At 41.2% G+C, this 19,636-nt stretch overlaps 1 protein-coding gene across 1 annotated transcript in view; it reads right to left on the bottom strand.

Moving 5' to 3' along the window:
* Positions 1 to 1,245: 1,245 nt before the first annotated feature.
* The window catches only part of RFX7 (regulatory factor X7), a 49,827-nt gene continuing 31,436 nt past the window's right edge, over positions 1,246 to 19,636 (bottom strand). The window contains exons 5-9 of the mRNA XM_066196243.1: positions 14,764 to 14,880; positions 12,897 to 12,981; positions 12,015 to 12,222; positions 9,458 to 9,753; positions 1,246 to 8,594 (exon numbers count right to left, since the gene is read on the bottom strand). Coding sequence (XP_066052340.1) covers positions 5,286 to 8,594; positions 9,458 to 9,753; positions 12,015 to 12,222; positions 12,897 to 12,981; positions 14,764 to 14,880 — 4,015 coding nt within the window. The 3' untranslated portion in view covers positions 1,246 to 5,285. The remainder of the gene's footprint in view (positions 8,595 to 9,457; positions 9,754 to 12,014; positions 12,223 to 12,896; positions 12,982 to 14,763; positions 14,881 to 19,636) is intronic.

The following is a 19,636-nucleotide window of genomic DNA, read 5'->3' as shown; positions in this document are numbered from 1 at the left end:
AGTAATAGATGAAATGCCATTTGCTGGAGTGAGCACTACAGAGAGGACAGTACAGTCTTACATCCCTTCAGATCCCCCAACTGTGCAGCACAGAATGGGCCTCCAATCCACACACACATCTTGCCCATGGAAGGCTGCCTTATTTCAGCTATTACACCATTTTCCTACCAGAACACAACTCTGCTCACTACTTCAAAGGTCAAGCAGAAAGGATGTTCACATGAGAACTTCTAGCTGCACTTTTAGATAAAAGGCAAGGACACACAAGCGGCATTATTGCCAGCACTGAGTGGGAGCTGCCTGCAGGCTCCTCTGTTATGGCTACCTGGCCAAGGCTTCCCTGCAGCCACAGGACAAACACAGCACAGGGACAGCATAGCCCAGACCTGGGCACATTCAGGTTAATTAACTTTTTTGTGGATCCCCAACTTTGAAAATTCTTAGTTTGCATTTTTTATGACTGTGGAACATAAAGTGTGTCTGTCAACTGTTCGTTGAGAACTCTTTGTAAAGCATGTTTAGAATGTAGTGAGATATATTATTTCCTCCCATGACACGTTAAAATTAATCTCTTTCTGATTCTCTTTCATTTATGTTGTCTTATGCCCCTGATAATTCATTTTCTTTGTTGATGAGCCAAAATGATTTTGTGCCACCATCAAATCTTGTCACCCACCAGCTCATCTCAGCACCTCTATAGTCTGGGATGTAGTCTGTCAACCAGTGCTATCTCTTTGGCATGAAAACCTGAATATTTATCCTCTCTCATCTTTCTGTAGCCAGTTCCTGCTCTGTGGCAACACCTTTCCATCCTGTTCACACGGACTGTGCTGGGTACACTGATGGGTCTACATGTAATTTTACAACCCAAATACAGGACTCCATAGATCAAAGCACGCATTTTACCCTTTATGTCAGCAAGTCAAGTCACACTAACACCATCTTGTAAGAGTGCCTTACAGATGTGGGAAAGCAAAACCAGGCAAGCACCAACACAGTGGATGGCAACATCAGCAGTGGCATGTTGTATGTCAAAGCAAGAGCCACCAACCCAGGCATGAAACGAACACTTGGACTAAGACTGACCAAGGCACCCCACTGAGGAAGATTCACCTTCACACTCAGCTTTACGGGGCTCAGCAATCGCAGCAAGGTTCAACTGGGGAGCTGTCATCGCACAAAGTTCTGTATTTAGGCCAGTCCTAAAGCACATTTTCCACATAAAGAAAAAAAGTCCAGAAATAATTTTCATATAAAATGTTTTTATTGTTTTTGAAAACATTTAAAAAACAATTTTTGAGCACTTTCAATAAAAAAAATAACTGAAATGCTACTGCAATATTCAACTACTGTAGTTTCAGCAGTACAACAGACAACAAAACACTGGGGAAGAGGGGAGAAACTGGATTTCCTGCACTAAATGAAAATGTGGAACAGGGATTTTTCTTTCCTTACGGTGCAGTAAATAAAGCACAGTATAGTACAAGACTATTATATGATCCTCAGATGCACTGCACAAGAAATGCTTTCCTTCTTTTCAGTTCAGAAGTCAGTGCTTATTGCAATTATTTGCAAATTATTTACTTCATGAATTCTTATCATGATAAAATGATGCAAAAATGTTTTTCAACACCAGAACAATAAAAAATAATCCAAGAAAAGAACATATTCAACAATAACTAAGCTGAATTAGTTAACATAAAAAAGTAAATAACTTGTGAATAACTATGCTCACCTGGTTAACACTGAACCAGCTTCAATACAGCAAAAGAATAAAAAAAATAAAAGTGGTTACAGGAATATATCTAGTACTGTACAAGATTAAGTCATTAACACTCATGCACGTTTTGTGATCATGTATTAACATGGTGAAGCCAACTAAACTTAATTTTTCCTGCTGCAATATTCTCATGTAAGAGAATCAAAAATAGAAATATCTCATTGAGATCAATGCACATTGCTACATAAGACAATTTCACCTGTCACTTTTAATGACATTTTGCCTTTTAATAATGAAACACATTAAAAAGTTCTTTTTTTTTTGTTTTGCCTTTTTTTTTTTTTAAATCTGTGGGCCGTATTTGTTGCATTTATCCTAAGGAATGTGCCTGCCACAGGTTCAACAGAATTTTAGTGCAATATATGAACCCAGAAAGTTTGCTGGACTAACCAAGCAATCAAATTTAAAGTGTTTGCTGCAATACTGTACACAGGGTACAAATTCACTAGTTCGTATACTTTAGCAAAAACTGCTATCAAAATAATTTATTTCTTATGTTAGTAGGAAGCCAATAATGTAAACAAGGGGTCAGAACTGTCTCAAATTCATAGTTTTGGAGTATCTGACAAAGACAGGCTTCCATTTGTTAGGATCACAGAATTTTCCTTTGGGTATTGCATACTTTGGTGTGCAGTAGTGCTCTGTCTCAATGTATCATAAAGAACTAGCTAGCACTAAGTACAGGGACCTAACATTAGTTATAACACCAACACACAAACATCTCTAAAATGATACATACCAATGTACAAAGCTGTGCCTGTGCCTTGGATTTTACTTTGAACAATTCTTATCGAATTTAATACTTCTAAAATTAAACATATATTTGCTTTAAACCCACTGATTATAGAATATTTCTGCTAATTAAGTCACATGTTAGGCCCAATGTAATGCTTGCATTTAAAGATAATTTTAAATGCATTTTTAAAAACCTTTGGTGATGGCTGCATAATTTAGAATGCATCAACTTGAAATCTACTCTTGCTTTTGTGGGAAATCTTCTTTAAAAACCTAGCAGTTAGGCTAAACCTCCCTTCCCTCGGGCCCCCCTCAGTGTCAGTGTCCGCGGCCCGAGGTGAGGCCGGCCCGCCGTGGAACACGGGCTGCTGCAGCACCCGGGCAGCTCCTCCCGCAGCTGGCACTGAGTCACAGTCACGCAATAGCTGAGCTGGAAGGGACCCTCCCCCCTTCATCGAAGCAGGTTTCACCTATTCACAGTAGTGCTGGCACTTCACACAGGGTCAGGAAACAGAAACAAAAAGGTGCTGAGTGGCTCTCAGACCCACCCTCCCAACAGAGTGAGAGGATGTTCAGCACATCCCTGTCAAAAGGCCATGGGCAAGTACAGGATTCAAGCCATGCCTTCAGCAACTTTAGTCTACAAGAAAAACGGTTCAAGTCTTACTGACAGACACCTGGCAGGACAACAGAAGGTTACTATGCAGCTTTTAGTCTCCTCCCCATTGCCTTGGAAGAGTCACTTGGTCTTAAAGCAAACCACATTATCGAAACATCCTTGTGCTTCAAGGAGGGATCAGAACTCTCCAGGTTTGTTCCTGATGAAGTGGCAAAACTTCTGATGCAAGCACAGTGAAATCAGGCCCCCATAAGGTGCTATAGCTTGGCACAACTGTTTGTCCCTGCAGAAGAGGCCATAAACTGGTGATGAATCGGGGCAAGGGCAAGAGAAGCCATGATATACCAGCACCTCCAGTGCCAATGCAGCAGCACAAGTCAAATCAGCACAGCCAAAAAAATTTGACCAGTACTGGGATCTCGAGTCATTTTCAAAAACTGAAGAAATAGAAGACCACAAAGACACTTAAAGAAAAACACTAATCACATGAAAAATCTGAGCATCTTCCCCTTAGAGAAATCTAGGAGGGGTTTACTGAACCTTCCCCTTCATAAATTCATGACCACTCATCAAAGAAATGCAAAAGAAGAAAATTTTTCCTGCTCTATTCTCTGCTTCGTGTCAGGTCATAGGAAAAGTAATCCATTTTATACTAGGCTTAAAGGATGGTATTGTAGCATACTCAGTGCACCACTTCTTTTGTAAAAACCTGCCCCTGCAAGTCCTCTTTCGAGCATCAAGGCCATAGCTGGGTAAATACCTCTCTCTTTTAACCATCAGAGATCCATGTATGCCATGCTGATAAAATAAAAGGTCTTTTTGGTTTGAGTGAACCAGTGAGACAGAAGTCTAATTTTCATTTTCCAGAGGAGCAGCACTTTTTTCCTTAAAAAAAAAAAAAAAAAAAAAAAAAAAAAAAAAAAAAGAAGATTCATCAACCCTGTCAAATCACTTTTGAAAATGGAATTCAGGCTTCTAAAACAGTAAGTACTTTTAAAAGAAATTTTACCAAAAGAATGATCACGTGTCTTACTGTGTATCTGTAAAGTGCCTGGCAGTATTATGGCTCTATATGAAATATTTTTAGATTAACCACATTTTCTAATATTTTAATAATCTTTTGTTTGAAAGAGAGCAAGCAAGAAAGACAGAAAGGCTCAACCTACTGAAAAAGAGAGAAAATAACACCTTCCTACGCCCTCCACTAGGTTAGGAAAGAGCAAACTTTTAAAAAAAGGAACCTTTAGAAACAGTATTTTAATGAGCTCCAGCAGCTATTAAAAAAAAGGGAAAAAAATGGGAAAATATCATGTTCCTTCTCTAGCATTGATAAACAGTACCTATCACTTGAAAATAAGGGGTTATGCCTAGATTAAATCTCAGTGCTCAAAATCTTTTTGCACTAATTTTACCTAATATAAAAACATTGACATGAGAACTAAAATATCAAGTATGTCATGAATATTAATGGATAAAATAACTACATAGATTTATTTCTCTTAAATAAAAAAAAAAATTAGTGCATCTTTTTCCTTGATCATTCCTGTTAGCTTTTCCCATCTCTGTGTTTACTGGAGATGCCAATGGCACCAGTTCTACAGAGTTTTCCTGAAGTTCACCACTGAGCAGTGCTCCAGACAGCTACACAATGATCAGGCATCTGCATGTCACCTGGTCCACTTGTACCCACTCCCCACCATCTCACCTACCTGCAGGCACCCTGCATTTCAAACCTGGATGACAAAGGTCAGTAAAGATCACCTACTAAGAAGCAACAACCAATACAAAGTATGGAAAGCCTACTAACAAGCTTGCATTAAAACCCTCCCAAAGCATCAACCATAGCTGTTATCACTGGCTGCTATTAACCACTTTTTTATTTGCTAAAACAAGAAATGTTGAATGGGAAACACTCCAAAATTCAAATTTTAATACTGGCTCTTTGATAGCCCATCACCTTCAGAGATTTGTTTAAAATTGGTAAGACTGCCTTTTCCTTACTGAAGAATGAGCAACAGGTACAGCAAACTTTTTTTAAAAATGCCACAATACATAGCAAGTGTTTCTGCTGCGGGAGGCACTTCCATTAAGACAAATACAATACGTCTGTCTTTTAGATACAGTGTGCTACATACATATTATAAAACAAGATTAACCCAACATTTCAACAGCAGGATGATCCTTACTCTCCATCCACTCAAAACCTGATGCAGTCATTGAGTTAATGGATTCATTGCAGATTTGTTGAAACAAGGGGTCATTTTTTAATTCCTCCAGTGTAGCATCATCATCTTGTCCCTGCTGACGACCTGGATCAAACAGTAGATTTGTGTCTAAAGTGTTCAGATCGTTAATGCTGCCTGAGAGCTCGGAAGACAACCTGATGTCGCTGGGAAAGACAGATGCAACGTTATTGAGATCTGATGCCACCTGATTCACCAGCTGCTGGTTTGTTGGCAGACTGTCCTCCCCTAAAAGGTCTTTTACAGTGCTGCTAAAATCTAATTGCTGCTCTCCGATGTCTGATTGTGCTTGGTTATCTCCAGAAGAAAAACTGATCTGATCGGTGCTGCTATTTTTTGTGAGGTAATTTGGTGTTTGGAATTCATAAACTGAAGTGCTGGAATTGATCATACTTTGTGGGTTGGCACTAGGAAAAGCAGTGGATGTCTCCAAAATCTGAGTGAGATTCATCCTGGCTGTGTAATTTGAGGGCATGTTGTTCATTCCCAAACCTCTCACTGCATCATCACTATCAGAATCAAGTTTGTTTAACAACACATTGGTTATTTTTTTAGTGTTTGTTTGTTTCTGAAGAGACGGGAAGGCCGTCTGCATCATCACAGTCAACGGGACTGACTGGCTCCTCTGTGCTATGTTATTGGCACTGGTGTCTGCATGGATATTAGCAAATACGTTGTGAACTTCGGGAGTCACTGGACTTCCAAAAGGTGTCAGATTAGAGCGTGGTATATTTGACACAGGGTAAACAGTGCTTCCACTGAGATTACGCTGGCGATGGACAGCAGGGCTCACACTCCGGCATCTCAGACTGTTGTTGAGAGATGAACCAGTTCCTTTGTTGTCCAAAGGAGCAGGAACAGCAAAGCCCTCCTGCTTGGTAGTGCTACTGGCAGGGGCTGTCTGGTGCTGCACAGGTGAAACAGGAGTCACGCGACCAAAGTGAGTGTCATGGTGGCGCGGCTGAGACTGGTATGACTGGCCGGGAACTGCAAAAGCATGAGGTTTCCTGAAGCGATCTTCCACCAGCTCCTGGTAGCTTGTAAGGATGCCATGGTTTGCAACTGAAGAATTACTAACCCCACTGTAGCCATTATTCATCCACTCGAGCTTGGTTTTGTCAGGATGGGTAGCCATAGGCCGCTGCATTGGCTTCACAGGGCTACTCGATATGATGCTGGCATCGTGGTAAGCCATACTAGAGCTGATGGGAGTAAATGCAAATGGGTTTCGGCATTCCACAGGACTTGGAGGGACACTGCTGCTGCAGTTGGAATGGGGTGTTCCAATAGGCGTGTGCCGGCTGCTTCCTAGGGCACTGTCTACGGGAGTTGTCTGAGCCAGCCTTGAACAAGGGCTCTCTCGAGACATGTTCTGAGATCCAGCAATCATTTCAGAGGTGGGTGTTGGAGTTGGGGTGGGGGTGGGAGTCGGGGTGGGGGTGGGAGTGGGTGTATGAATTGGAGTGCTGTTGTTATGGATCGAATGGTAAAAGTGCGTGCTGCTTGGATGAGATGACACTGGAGCTCCTTGAGCTGCAACCTGACTCTGAAGTGCCATTCCTAGACTAGAATAAGGATGGGAATTATTCATGGACATTTGCTCCTCCATGAGCACCAGCTCCTCCACAATGCTGTCCTGGGTAAGGTCATCATCAAATGAAAAGAAGTTTTCATTTGACTGAGGGACTGTATGCTCAAACTCTTTCAGCTCAGACTGCAGAGGTAACTGATTTGAAGACTGTGCTTGTATTTGATCCAAGGAGTCCTGGATCTGGCTCTGTAACTGCTGGCTGTACACATCTTGCTGTATACCTTCGCAGTGCACCGGCTCCCACGCAGATTCCTGTAAGTCATTAGAGGCAGAGTGCCCAGCAATAGTCATAACACTGATATCTTGCTGTTGATCACAATTCACAGATGCAAAGTCAGAGGTTTTGGTGATATGGTGCCAAGTATTTGGGTTAAAGCTGCCATCAGATTTTGAATCATTTTCTATGATAAACAAGTTTCCTTCCAATTTTACTTTTATATCTGGAGATGATGCTGATGCAAGCTGCTGTTCTAAAGCAGGATCACAAGTATTTAAATTGGTGCTCAAAGAAAGGTCTGTTGCTAGGTTTGCAGCAGCTGTAGAAGGTACAGGTACCGTCACAGGTACCTTGCTGGGAACTTGAGCAAGTGTTGCCGTATTGTCACTGTTAGCTAATGATCCAACCTTCAGAGCCTTCTTAACATTGTTAGCTTTTTGGCCCTCCACAGCATTACCAGTTGCAAACTGCTCCACTAGTGGTTTCTTTACAGGTGGCAACTGGGAATCCTGAAGTGTGGAAGGCTGTCGCTTTCTTGGACTTTTAGTGCATGTTTTGTCTTTAATCATAGACTCACCGGTAGGAGGTGAATTGATGCTGGTGCTGGACAAGTTTTGACTGGCAACTGTGAGCTTAAGAGTGCTTGGATTATTGCCTGCTGAAGAAACTGGTGTGATTTCATCAGACTGTGTCTTATATTTGGTCCCTGCTTCTTCAGCTTCCTGATCACAGCCCTTGCCTGGTTTTAGCTCCATAACATCCTCTGTTGAAACCTTCAAGGCTGCAACCTCAAAATTAATTAGCTGTGCAGGAGGCAGGTCAGGGGTTGCCTTTATGGATTTAGACATGTCAGAGCTCTCTTGGACCTGTGCAGAGTTCTCATCCAGCAATGCTTCTGGTTCTGTTTTGATCTTGACTGCAGGCGTAGCTGCAACAGTGCTAGGCTTGGATCCTGGAGACTGAAGTGAAACAACAGATCCGTTTTTGATCTGTAGACCAGTCCTCCCTTCTTCCCCTGCTCCTGCACTAGTGCTAACTGAAGGCGTCTGTTTGACGGGCACACTACTGCTGCTTGGGGCAAGAGATATTGCTGTCATTTTAACCACATTTAAGGAATTCACATGTGGAGCTGGCACAACAGTCTTGATTGGGCTACTGGTAAATAGCACCGTCGTGGGAGAGCGGATGGTGAGAGCACTGGTGTTTGCTGGCTTGGGTAAGATCTGTGGGTAGCGATGCCGGGCAGAGCGGTCACCAACGGGGCTGGCGGGAACGTTCTGGGGAGTCTTTGGTGGCTGCTTGACTGATTGCATGTGCTGAGTGACCACCTGAACATTGAGTGGCAGGACCTTGCTATCAGACGATCCCATAGGACTTGGAGATGTCACCAACTGCCTGGTCCTTGGCACCTGTAAAGAGAGAAAAAGAAAAGGTGTGGCAACGAAGCAAGAAGTCCCCAAAGCCCACACACAACTTCAGCCCCAAGCATTTCCAAGGTGAAAGACGACACAGCTCAATACACCAAAGCTAGTGAATGTCAGTTTGAAACAAAATAAGCTCTTCTACAATTTCTATTTCTCTGCCTAAGGACTGGTAGACAGATACATGCCTTCTATTTCTAAGGCACGAGGCACTGGTGTGCACACTAGTCTGTTCTGCTGCTAATGAAAGGGTCATTCTCATACAATCCTTTACCACCTGGGACAAAAAGACAGACATACAAAGGCTAAAGAAAAGAGGATGTGATCAAAATACTGCTCATTATTAAGGTTTCAAAAGTGAGTTAAATACAAACTCACTATCAGGCAGAAAAACTGGTTTAGCTATCAAAATGAACAGCACAGTGAACATCTTAAAACCAAATAACCTTCCTAGTCCAATTTTATATGGCTGAAAGACAAAAATGTTCTGTACTACAGACATTCATTCAAAATAAAATTGTACCTGTCACTAAATGCACTGGGCCAATGAAAGGCAATTTAGGTTCCATATTAGGGCCTCAGTGACCCACACAGCTGGGTAAATTTCATGTCAAGGCTCACTTTAAGGACTTCAAAGATGAACTTGGCATACATTACATGATCAGAATTCTGCTGCCTCTGTATCAATCCTGCAACTAATGTGGTATAACACAGCCCCAACAGAAAAGCATCAAGGCACCCAAGTCTTTGAATGGAAACTGTTCTAATCCAGTGACAGCACTGCTTAGTTACTGGCAATGTACAACCTTTTCATAGGGTGGATTCTCTAGAGAATTGCTGGAGAGTATTACCGGTATGGGGCTGGGGACAGCAGCCACAACAATGCCAATAGGTGGAGGGGACAGAATGGCAGGACTTCCATTAGATATACTGGTCACACCGTTGGTTGCAGCGCCTTCTGTTTTCTTTACTGGAGACTCTCCTGGCAAAGGAGACTGCAGTTTCTGCTCTTGCTGCTTCTTCTGGATCTTACGCTGCAGCTGCTGCTTAGCATCAACAGGAGATGGCAGAGTTTTCACTTGTGGTTGAAAAGAATTACTTTCAGCAGTAGGTATAAAAGCCGAGGGCTGAGGGATCCCTTTTATTCCTGAAAACAAAAGAAGGAGAACGCATTACAACCAAACATACCCTGTCTGCTGTGGTGCCACTTCTGTATCTAACCAAGAATACATGGCAGGCATCTCCAAAACCATTCAGGGAACACCTCCTCCATGAGGTGCTCCCATCCACTTTATGCTTAAAACTATTCAGCTTCAGTTTGTTTCCACATTTGTGGCAAAATCTTTGTCTGTTAGACAAGCTGGGCATTATACTCCGTACGGGCCCCTTGTTTCCAGTAACGTCAAATGGCAACTTGTGTGTCAGCACAATCTCAGCCCGGTGCACTTCACTGAACCGGCAGCAGAGGGCGGCGGGCACGCTTCAGATAAGCCCTTAAAATCCACCACCTGCCGTGGGGTTTTTTTTGTTACCTGTTCTAAGGCCGCTTTAAATGAAAAATGTTTCCAGAAAGCTGCAGGTCTGTGTCACAGAGGAGCAGCTCTGAGCAGATGACAGTATCTAATGGCCAAGGAATCAAATATAGTGCATCTAATTAATACCAGAATGGATCAAAACCTCTGTGTGATCAGGGATAATGGGGGAAAAATGGCAAAAAGAAAAGTCTTCAGGAAGAAAAAGAAAAAAGAAGAAAAAGTTGAAAAAACAATGGAAATTAGAATGGTGAAACACTTTTTTTCCTGGAGAAATTACTTTGCTGATCACAAAGCAAGCAAGTGCTGTTTTCAGGGAGAAAACAGACTTAGTGTCCTCTGTACTAATTTCCCTTACAAAATCACATTTATGATCTTTTATTAACAGTCAAGAGGATTAGCATGCTCTTTAGAGACCAAATAACCTTGCTGAACTACCCCTTTAGAAATGTTTTAACATTGTTTCATTTACACTTTGAGGTTACAGAATTTTAAAATAACTGCTAATTATAAATTAATCAACACCATTTTACCACTTTACTAGTTTTACTGATACTGATTTTACAATACTAAACCCAAGTATTTGGTTTAGATGCCCAGCACATGCTCAGGAACTGCCATCTGGGAGCCCACTCTATCAGCAGCAGTCTGCATGTACCACGAGACGTTGAATGTCACATGTCTCCACTTTCACAATTTCTCCTTCACAGAGCAGTGAAATGCCTAAATATATTGCGATTACTGGCACACAATTCTTCTATATGGGCAAGTAATATTGATAAGAAAAAAAACCTTAAACTTTTCTTTGAGGGTAAAAGTTGTTTTTTTCTCAGTTAATGCACAGAGACACTGTAGTTCCCTCCAAGAGGAATGGAAATATTTTTTGTCATGCTAGGAAGAACCTCTTCTAAAATGACTATCCAAGCCATGGAGGCATGCACTGGAAGTAACTGCCCTTTTCCTTGAAGAAAACCATCTTGTCTTGAAGGAAGTGAGGGGAGAAGCTACGTGAGTTGATGAGCTGTCCATACACTGAGTGTCCCTTCTAGCAGCATGGCAAGCAGAACCAATGTAGCCAAAGCATTAGGTCATAATGGAGCACACAAGCAGCAAAACCCACCACTGCCACCTGTCAGGTCCAAGCTGGAATATAGGAAAGAGAGCTGGAAGGAGAAAGAACATGATCCAGAAGGGGATCACCTGAATACCACTTTCCATTTAAAACTGTCTGTCTCAAGAGGTTGGCCTTGATCTGAAGACATTTTGCTTGATAGGCCCAGTCAGAACTTCTCAGAGGCAAGTCTGGGGGCATGTTGTACATCTGCATTTCCCTTCTCATCCTTCGTTTTTGTAATTTACTTTATCCACAGTCACCAAAACACACTTTAAATGATTAAGTGACTGATTTTGAGTATGCAGGAAACAAATCACAAAAAAAATCTGCTCCTGACAAAAAATTGTTTCCAAATTAAGGCAAGTTAGCAGATAGAAACACAGCTACACCAGCAGTCTATCGAGAAACCAGCATTGTAGCAGCACCAAACTCCTGTTCTAGCCAAGTATGTAAGTTCAGCACAAGTACTCACATGCCCTGAAGCTCCCATGCGCCCTGAAGTTCTTTAGAAGACCAGAGTCCTCACCAGAGCAATGGGAGGATCACCATCTACCTGAGACCAGTGCTGATTTTCAGGTATTTAACCAGACTACCAGCAAGAACAGTAATTTGCAGCAATGTGCCTCCAATCACATAAATGAATGCTCAGTGCTCAAAGTTAGTGGTAAAATTCACCATGAAGAGCAGTGCTTTCTCAAACCAAGCTGTTACTACTCTCAGTAGGAAGATCCCCCATTTCAACATTCAGCATTATCTCATTACCTGCTGGTGCCCCTGCCATTACTGTTAAAGCTGCCATTGACTTGGTACCAATATAGTGACTTTTGACAAGGAAACGAGCCAATTCCAAGACTGTATCAAAAGGCTGGCTCAACACTTTCTGGGCCCATTCACAAACAAGCCGGCAGGCTGAAGTGACGACTTCCTCATCAGCACTTTGCAGCTGCCCCGATGGCTCTGCTCCATCCAACTAAACCAAAGAAACAAAGCAGGAAAGTTACTTTTATTAATAAGGGTCATTAAGGCATGAAAACAAAAATAGAAAGCAAATTATTATCAGAATCACACCAAAAGTTGGAGTAGTATGGTCAGAGTTTAACATGAAGTTATGAGAATGAGATCACAACATCAGTATCTTTCAAAATTAAATGTCTTAACGATAATCTAGAGGTTGTTTCCAAAGGTATTATATGGAATTGACATTTCTGGAAGAAAAATCACAGACAGAATCCTAATATTTGGAGCACCAACAATTGATTTCCCCTGTATCCGGAGTCTTGTCAACTCAGCAGTCACCATTACCCAGGAACTGCTGCTTTCACTGGGGTATCTCTTTCCTAGCACTGGCTTAAAAAAATACAGTAAAAACAAAACAGAATCAGAGTTTAAAACATGCATACAGTGGATAGAAACACTGTGGAAGTCTACTTCACCTCCTAAATTAGTTTAAGAGTATTGCAATTCATCGTGAACTTTACAGAAAAAAAATATTAAACAATGATACAGAATATAAGAACCATAAAGAAAAATCTTAAAAGCTGCAGAGGTCTTCACTTTGTTTTGAAACGTTCTGACAGAAAAACAGCATAATCAACGCTAACCTGCAGAAACATATATACAAGTAAACAAATATATATATCATACCCCATCTCCAGTTTTATGAAAGTCAAGGTTGGGTAGTGTTGGCATATGCACAAAAGCCTTCTTCCTCAGTCCACTGTAGCAATATGTGAACAACAATTAAGGTCTACATTGTCTGCTTGTTAGCTGGGGGATAGGAGAGAAGAGCAGTAATTCCTCTGATAACCCTCACAAGCTTCAAAAGCAAACTCAACACAGAACTAAGAATTCCTGTCATTAGCATCAACTCAGAGCCAGCCAGAATCAAAAAGTCTATCAATGGCTGCATTCTTGGCCAGGCCATTGGGTTTCTCAATCTATGCAGAGATGCTGGGTATGATGAATTTCATTTGATGACTTAGAACAAGCACTAAACCATGCCAGGCAGCCTCAATTAGCTACTTAATACTCAAATCATTAACATAAGTTTTGACTAAATTCTCCTTCTAGAACAAGATGGGAGAATAAATAAAAAAAAGAAAAAAAAAGTTAATCACTATTAAAAAAATGCATTCTTAAATTTAGGTTCTAGTTTGTTTCCTTCTCCTGAAGGACTTCCTCAAACTGAAGTTTCCCAGGACAAGATAAAGTGCCCAATGAGTGAGTGCATTTCTTCCTAAGATTTCACAACATTTTTGAGGTGCTCTCTCTTCATCCATGATAATTTTTCTGTAAAAATATAAAGACCCAAACTTGTTCTTACACTCATCAAATCGGTACACAAAAATATGCTCCCTTCATTACTCCTACTCACTTGTTTATAGGTCTAAAAATCAAATCAGCCTTTCTTTTCCTCTCCACAGCATTAGTCTGGGAGTTCGCACACAGTGTCTTTTCTCCATGACACACAAATCCTTTCCAGGATCACTAACTTTTCACATTCTGTAAATATGTCTGTGTTCTTTCCTAGGCCATTGAGTTTGCAACTGCTTGCATTAACCTGGATGGAGCATAATTACAGTAAAAGAAATCTAAGGAGCCTGGGAATTACAGTAGGTGTGAGACAAGGTCACATTTTGATCATTCTGAATTAGAAACATTTGAAATAGAACTTAAAGAGATCCCCTGGGTCAAGCTACAATTACCTCATATGATTTCTCCTTTAACAATTGTCTAGCTCTATCTAAACAGGAGTACTGAGTTTCCAAATTCACTGCTAGATAATGCAACACTGTATTTCATGAAACAGTTTAACTGACATGTAACTTCTCCATTTACTACAACACGGAAGGTTTTTTCCTCAATGGAAGACAAGCAATTCTGGGCTGCCTGCTAGCATTTAATTCTCTAAGCGTGTGCTTCAAGTGAGACCTGGCAAAGGCCAGTATCACAGCACATCCATGTCATTACTGTTACTTCTTTTGAGTGGTTTTTAATTAGGGCCTTTTAGCCTTTTCATGCTCTCCCTTCCCTGCTTACTGCAGGGCTTTTGCCTAGCCAGCACATTGGGATGCAGCAAGAGCCAGCCCTGGGGAATGCAGCAGGTAGGACATTAGTTCACCATGGCTTCTAAGGGTTCTCATGGGAACGTGCAATTTTCAGCTCAGAAAAGAAAAAAATTCTGACTGATGAAAAAACTGGTTTGAAAATCGCTAACAGTTTTGGTTCCTTTATTCCAATATCTCTCTTTGCACTGAATTATAAAACTTTTTTGATGCCTTGCTGCTGTGACAACTAAGTGTCAGAACCTAAATTTAAGTACTTGTTTCCAAAGTTATATCTTGCAACCTAACACTACTGCAACTAATAATTTTTAAAGAACGTTGGAAAAGTGTCGGCATTTTTTATTCAACATTACTTCTACATTTAGCTGGTAGTTAAGCCACAACAACAGATGTTCCCCAGGCAAGTGCAGAACAAGTTACAAGAGAAGCATTCTAGCAAAGGATATTTTGATTTGCCTCTTGTGCCTAGACGACGGGCCTTCATATTTGGAAAGACGTTTTTCATGATCTTTCCAAAGTCAGCAGCACTTAATGGGTGGTAGCCAAGATTGTCACAATAGCTCCTGCAACAAAGAGAAAGAAAGCGTGAATGGAATCATAGTTAATACAAGAGGCCAGCCTACATGCTAGACTCCAAAGGTTTTCAAAAGAAAACACTTATCCCCATCCATATTTAGAACCACATTTAACATTAATGAAGCTATCCACAACGAATTGAATGCATTAAAAATGTATAAACAGAGCTATTAATATCACAGTTTTTGCCTTGTTCTCTACTGAGTTCAAAGACAAGTCATGTGGAGACATAACAAGCAGTGGCACTATCTAGAGCACAGTTAAGATTTACTCCACAACTCAGTTTCAAGCATATGTTTCAATTCACTTATTTCAGGACACAATAAAGCAGAGACTCTTCTAGTCAGAACCACAGCTTGAGTGTGGTAAGGCCTGAAGTCCTGCAGGAATATTGGAAAAGCAGTAGGTAAGAGATGTGTCAAGAGTCCAGAGAAAGATTTTCCATATACAACTTCTACTTAGCAGACCTTAACGGAACTAAACTCAAAAGATCCATTCCCAGGGAACCAGCTTGATAGACGTAACAAAAGCACATACTGAGGACCCAGGCCTCCCACCACTGTGGCTCTACTGAACTATGAGAGCTGCTTGGTTGTAGACAACCTCATTTAACAGTCCTAAATTAACAGAGATTCCAGCTGCTGCTGCAAATGAAGATCACCATGTGACTCTGTATACAACCTGATGATATAGAGGAACAAAGAAACAAAACGTAATTATTTTGCCATCTTTATTGTTCTAGTAAAATGGGCACTGTTATCTATCTTCAGTTCTCAAAAGCAGCAAAAGGAATTCTGTTTCAGCATCTGAAACATTTAAAAAATATGTTCTTGAGGCAGAGAACAAGAATTGTTGATTTTGCTGCAGAAGGTGAACGTTCTGGAAAATCAGAAACATAAAGCAAAGGAGAAAACCAGGACCTGCTCTGGAAGTGCTTAAGGCTGCATGAAGACAGCAACTCCTTGCACTGTTGCACAGACGTAAAATGTGCTGTGCTGTGGCCTAAAATGTACCGGTATAAAACCTTCTCAGTGAGATTCCCAACAGCCACAGCATCAGCAAGAGACAGCAACGACCTCCTTTCCCGTGAGAAGTCCTATCAGCAATACACAAAAACAACCTGCCTCTGAAAAGGTGACTGAACATCATCAGTGTGGTTATCAGCAAGAGAGCAGAAAAACAATGATTTCACACCCCACAGGTGCCTGCTACTCTAATCAAGTACATACACACAAACAAACCTCTGGAAACTCAGGTAGATGTTAAGAAAAGGCAGCAATCTGAAACAGATGCTTCACCCCCAGCATCACCTAGTAACAATCTGCATCCAAGCAGTCCAGTCAAAATGTCTTCAGGTTGTAGCTCTGTAGAAAGCTGTCGGTATTTCTTGGGATACTTCCACTGCCTTTCCTTTCTCAATAAAAATATTACTTACTACAGAGCAAGTATCTGTTGCTTTTACCCTGGCTGTATGTTGGTGTCCTCCACTTGGAACGCCCACCACAGATGTAATGATTTTGATGAGGACAAACAGCAACATTTATGCTCCTTGGTTCTGACACTCCCCTGCAGAGCCTCCCCCCACATCCAGGGCCACTCTGTCCAAACCAGGAGACATTGCCTACCACTGGTACACAGCCAGGCATCAGTGTAGTTTCTGTGTGGAACATCAAGAAGCTTTATACCCAATTTATGTACCAACACATTTCATTTCAACGTATGTCACTCACAGAAGCTGGTTTCTAGATATGTCCCTTTGAAGTTATTACAAAGGAATTCTTTCCTGCCTCACTGTACCCTCATCAGAATCAGACATTGTTCCACGTGTAATAAATACATCTCTGGGTGCTTTTTGTCCCATGCATCTTGGCCAGGCCTCCATGGATTCAAACTTTAGTCTGAAAATTCCTGAATGGAGGGTCTTTTTTGCTTACTGATGCTGATTACAAGACTTTAAGTCTCAAATACCATTCAAATGAGGACTCTCCAAATTTCTCTGCCATAGTCAGCAGTATCTTTGATTGAAACTCAACAATGTCAGCAAAATAAAGAAAAAAAACCAAAAAACAAGCTAGCAAAACACCAGGATTAGGGACCTACCAATCTATTAACTTCAAATTTAAAATTATTCCCTCCTTAGGAGAAAATAAATTTAAAAAAAGAGAATAAAATTATCCATTCCTCAAGTCTCACACATGTGGTTTAAGACAATCGCTTGCCAGCAGCAAAAAACATACAGTCTAAATGGTCCCCTTGTATCCATAGTGGCAGCTCCTGCAAGCTTGTGATTTCTGAGCTATCAGTGTTATCATGGAATTTCAGTTCTCAGACAGATCATCCTACACGGCCCCTCCCCCTCCTGGCTTGGCCGAGAACCCTCCATGTCCATCTGTGGTCTCTCATTGACTTGACAGGACATACCAGGAGTCTCTCCCCTGCAGCTCCTCTCTCTGCTACTCGCACTCTTGGCACATCGCTGAGCCCAGGAGCTGTTTTGCTCTTTGAAGGGTGGGTGGGAAACAGACGGGGGGAGGGAAGGTCTAAGCAGAGACAGGAATGACAACGGACACGCGGTTGCTTTGTTCTTTTGTACAGAGCTCCCCTACATGATAAGCAGAAAAGGCTTTTTTTTTTTTTTTAATCTTTGAATTGAATGTACTCCAGACATAAAATACACAGGCAGTGCACCTGAATTAAAACACACCAAAAAACCCAACAAAAACCCCTACCACCAAAAAGCTGATGAAGACAGGCTATGCAGCCCAACTTACACAGCTTCCTGGGCAGAAAAAAACAGCATGAATAGCAAATGATAAAGAATCTATTGAATAAAACAAAACAGAAGTCTTGGTTTATCCAATCCCCAAAACAACTGGTCTCCAAAAATGGGTTAGAGTCAAGAATCTCAGAAAGACATAGGCTCTCATTAAGCTGACAAACAATGCTGGCACATAAATGAGTCCTTATAATCAGGTAAGATGGAAACCCGATGTCTGAAAACGACTAGAGAAATGAAATTGTAGGTCAGACTCCCAAGATCAGCAGCAGAGGCAAGAAACAATTGCTTTAGACCGAGTTTGATTTGCTTTCAAAGGAATTAGATGCTTATGAGATGGGACTAGACTTTGCAACACAATAGGTGTTTCATCTATTCCAATCAGAGAATTTTATAGAAAACCCTGGATAAGCACTACCCAACAAGATTAGTATGTACCTTGTGTCCTTTACGTGTTCAACAGACATGGTATACCTATACCTACTGCCCTCTTCTGTGTTGGCTTCTGAATATTCTTCTAACTTGTCGGTTAATATTCTTAACACTTAGTGCATATCATCTATGCATCAGGTGCACCAAGTGGCCTAGCAGCCAGTAAAGCAAGGATTAATGATTTACTGACTAAAGGAAAGAGATACAGGATGACTCAAAGACCTCTTAATCCATATTAAGTGTATCAAGTGAATCTTCAGGACACCAAACTTAAATATGAATGACTTTTGTCCCTTGCGTCATGGCAGCAGGAGTAAGATAAGAGGACACAAGTGTTTAACTGAAGGCTCAACAAATCATTTTGTAGGATTTTGCCTGCATAAGTACTGCAGGACTGCATTTAGATTTGAAATCCTAATTCTATAAACTCAGCTAAATCTACACATGGCTGTGTGCAGAAGGATGTTTTCTAACAGGGACAAGATATCCAAGTTAAATTGACTTACAAGAAAACATTGAAAGGATCTAATGGGAAGCAGCATCCATTCACTGCAGGCTGGATAACATGCTGGGCACCTCCCCTTGAGCTCCCACACTTTCCAGCCTGTATCCTCATAACTCCTAGAAGAAGCTGGCAGAAGAACTGTGAGCACCCAACAGAAACCCAGCTTCTTACAGCTCAAAGTATTCTGTCAGTACAACCAGCATCACAGCACCAACAAGAGGTGAACCAGCTCACATCCACCTCCTTACTAAAACTCAGCTGCAAGCTCTCAGCCTTCCCAAGCGCTACTGCCTTACACTGTGATGCATTCAAATTTATTTTATCCCGTTCAAAAGGAAGATGAATCCACTCACTTTTATCCAGTTAGAAACATGAATTCACACTTAAATTGAAGAGTAACAAAACAGAAAGAAGAGTCACTGTATTGAATAAGCCCAGCGAGAAGGGGCTACTGAAATGTGGAGGAGCTGAAAACGCTATCAGCACTTGCCAGTGGTGAACTTGTGTGGAGTGCAAGCTTCTGTCTTTCCCTCTTCATAGAAAAAAATAAATACAAGGTGATGCAGAAGGCCGGTAGTTTTGCAAGATACATTTTGACCAAATTTACATCAAGAATGAAGATGCTGGTATGATGCAGCACTCTTCTGAAGCCTTGCACTTTAGATTTACACATGCAGAGTGCATAAGCTTGCTTATGTGAGCTCATGGAAGATCAATCTCTGCACATAGCAGAGAGAAACGGTAACTGGTTAATATAACAGAACTGAGTTTTGAGAGGTCTTAGCACCCTTAGGTAAAGAAAAAGGACTTATCAAAATCAACTCACATATTTATATGCCTGTTCCCCATGTCCCACGCCAAGGCTACTTCTCCTTTGGTGTGCAAGAATAGCTCATGAAAATATTCAAAGAAACTGAATGTTTTAAAAACAGAACAGAAGCTTTCAAAGGAGAACAGATTCCAAACATTTGATATTTTCCTGAATATTTGCTTACCACCCTTATTCTGTTAGGGAAAAGAAAATACAATA

The sequence above is a fragment of the Chamaea fasciata genome, unplaced genomic scaffold, assembly GCF_029207755.1.
Source record: "Chamaea fasciata isolate MVZ Bird 193981 ecotype frontalis unplaced genomic scaffold, bChaFas1.0.hap1 SCAF_14, whole genome shotgun sequence".
In the NCBI taxonomy this organism is placed as follows: domain Eukaryota; kingdom Metazoa; phylum Chordata; class Aves; order Passeriformes; family Sylviidae; genus Chamaea; species Chamaea fasciata.
Note: the sequence above shows the minus strand (reverse complement) of the source record. Positions and strands in the feature narration are given on the sequence as shown.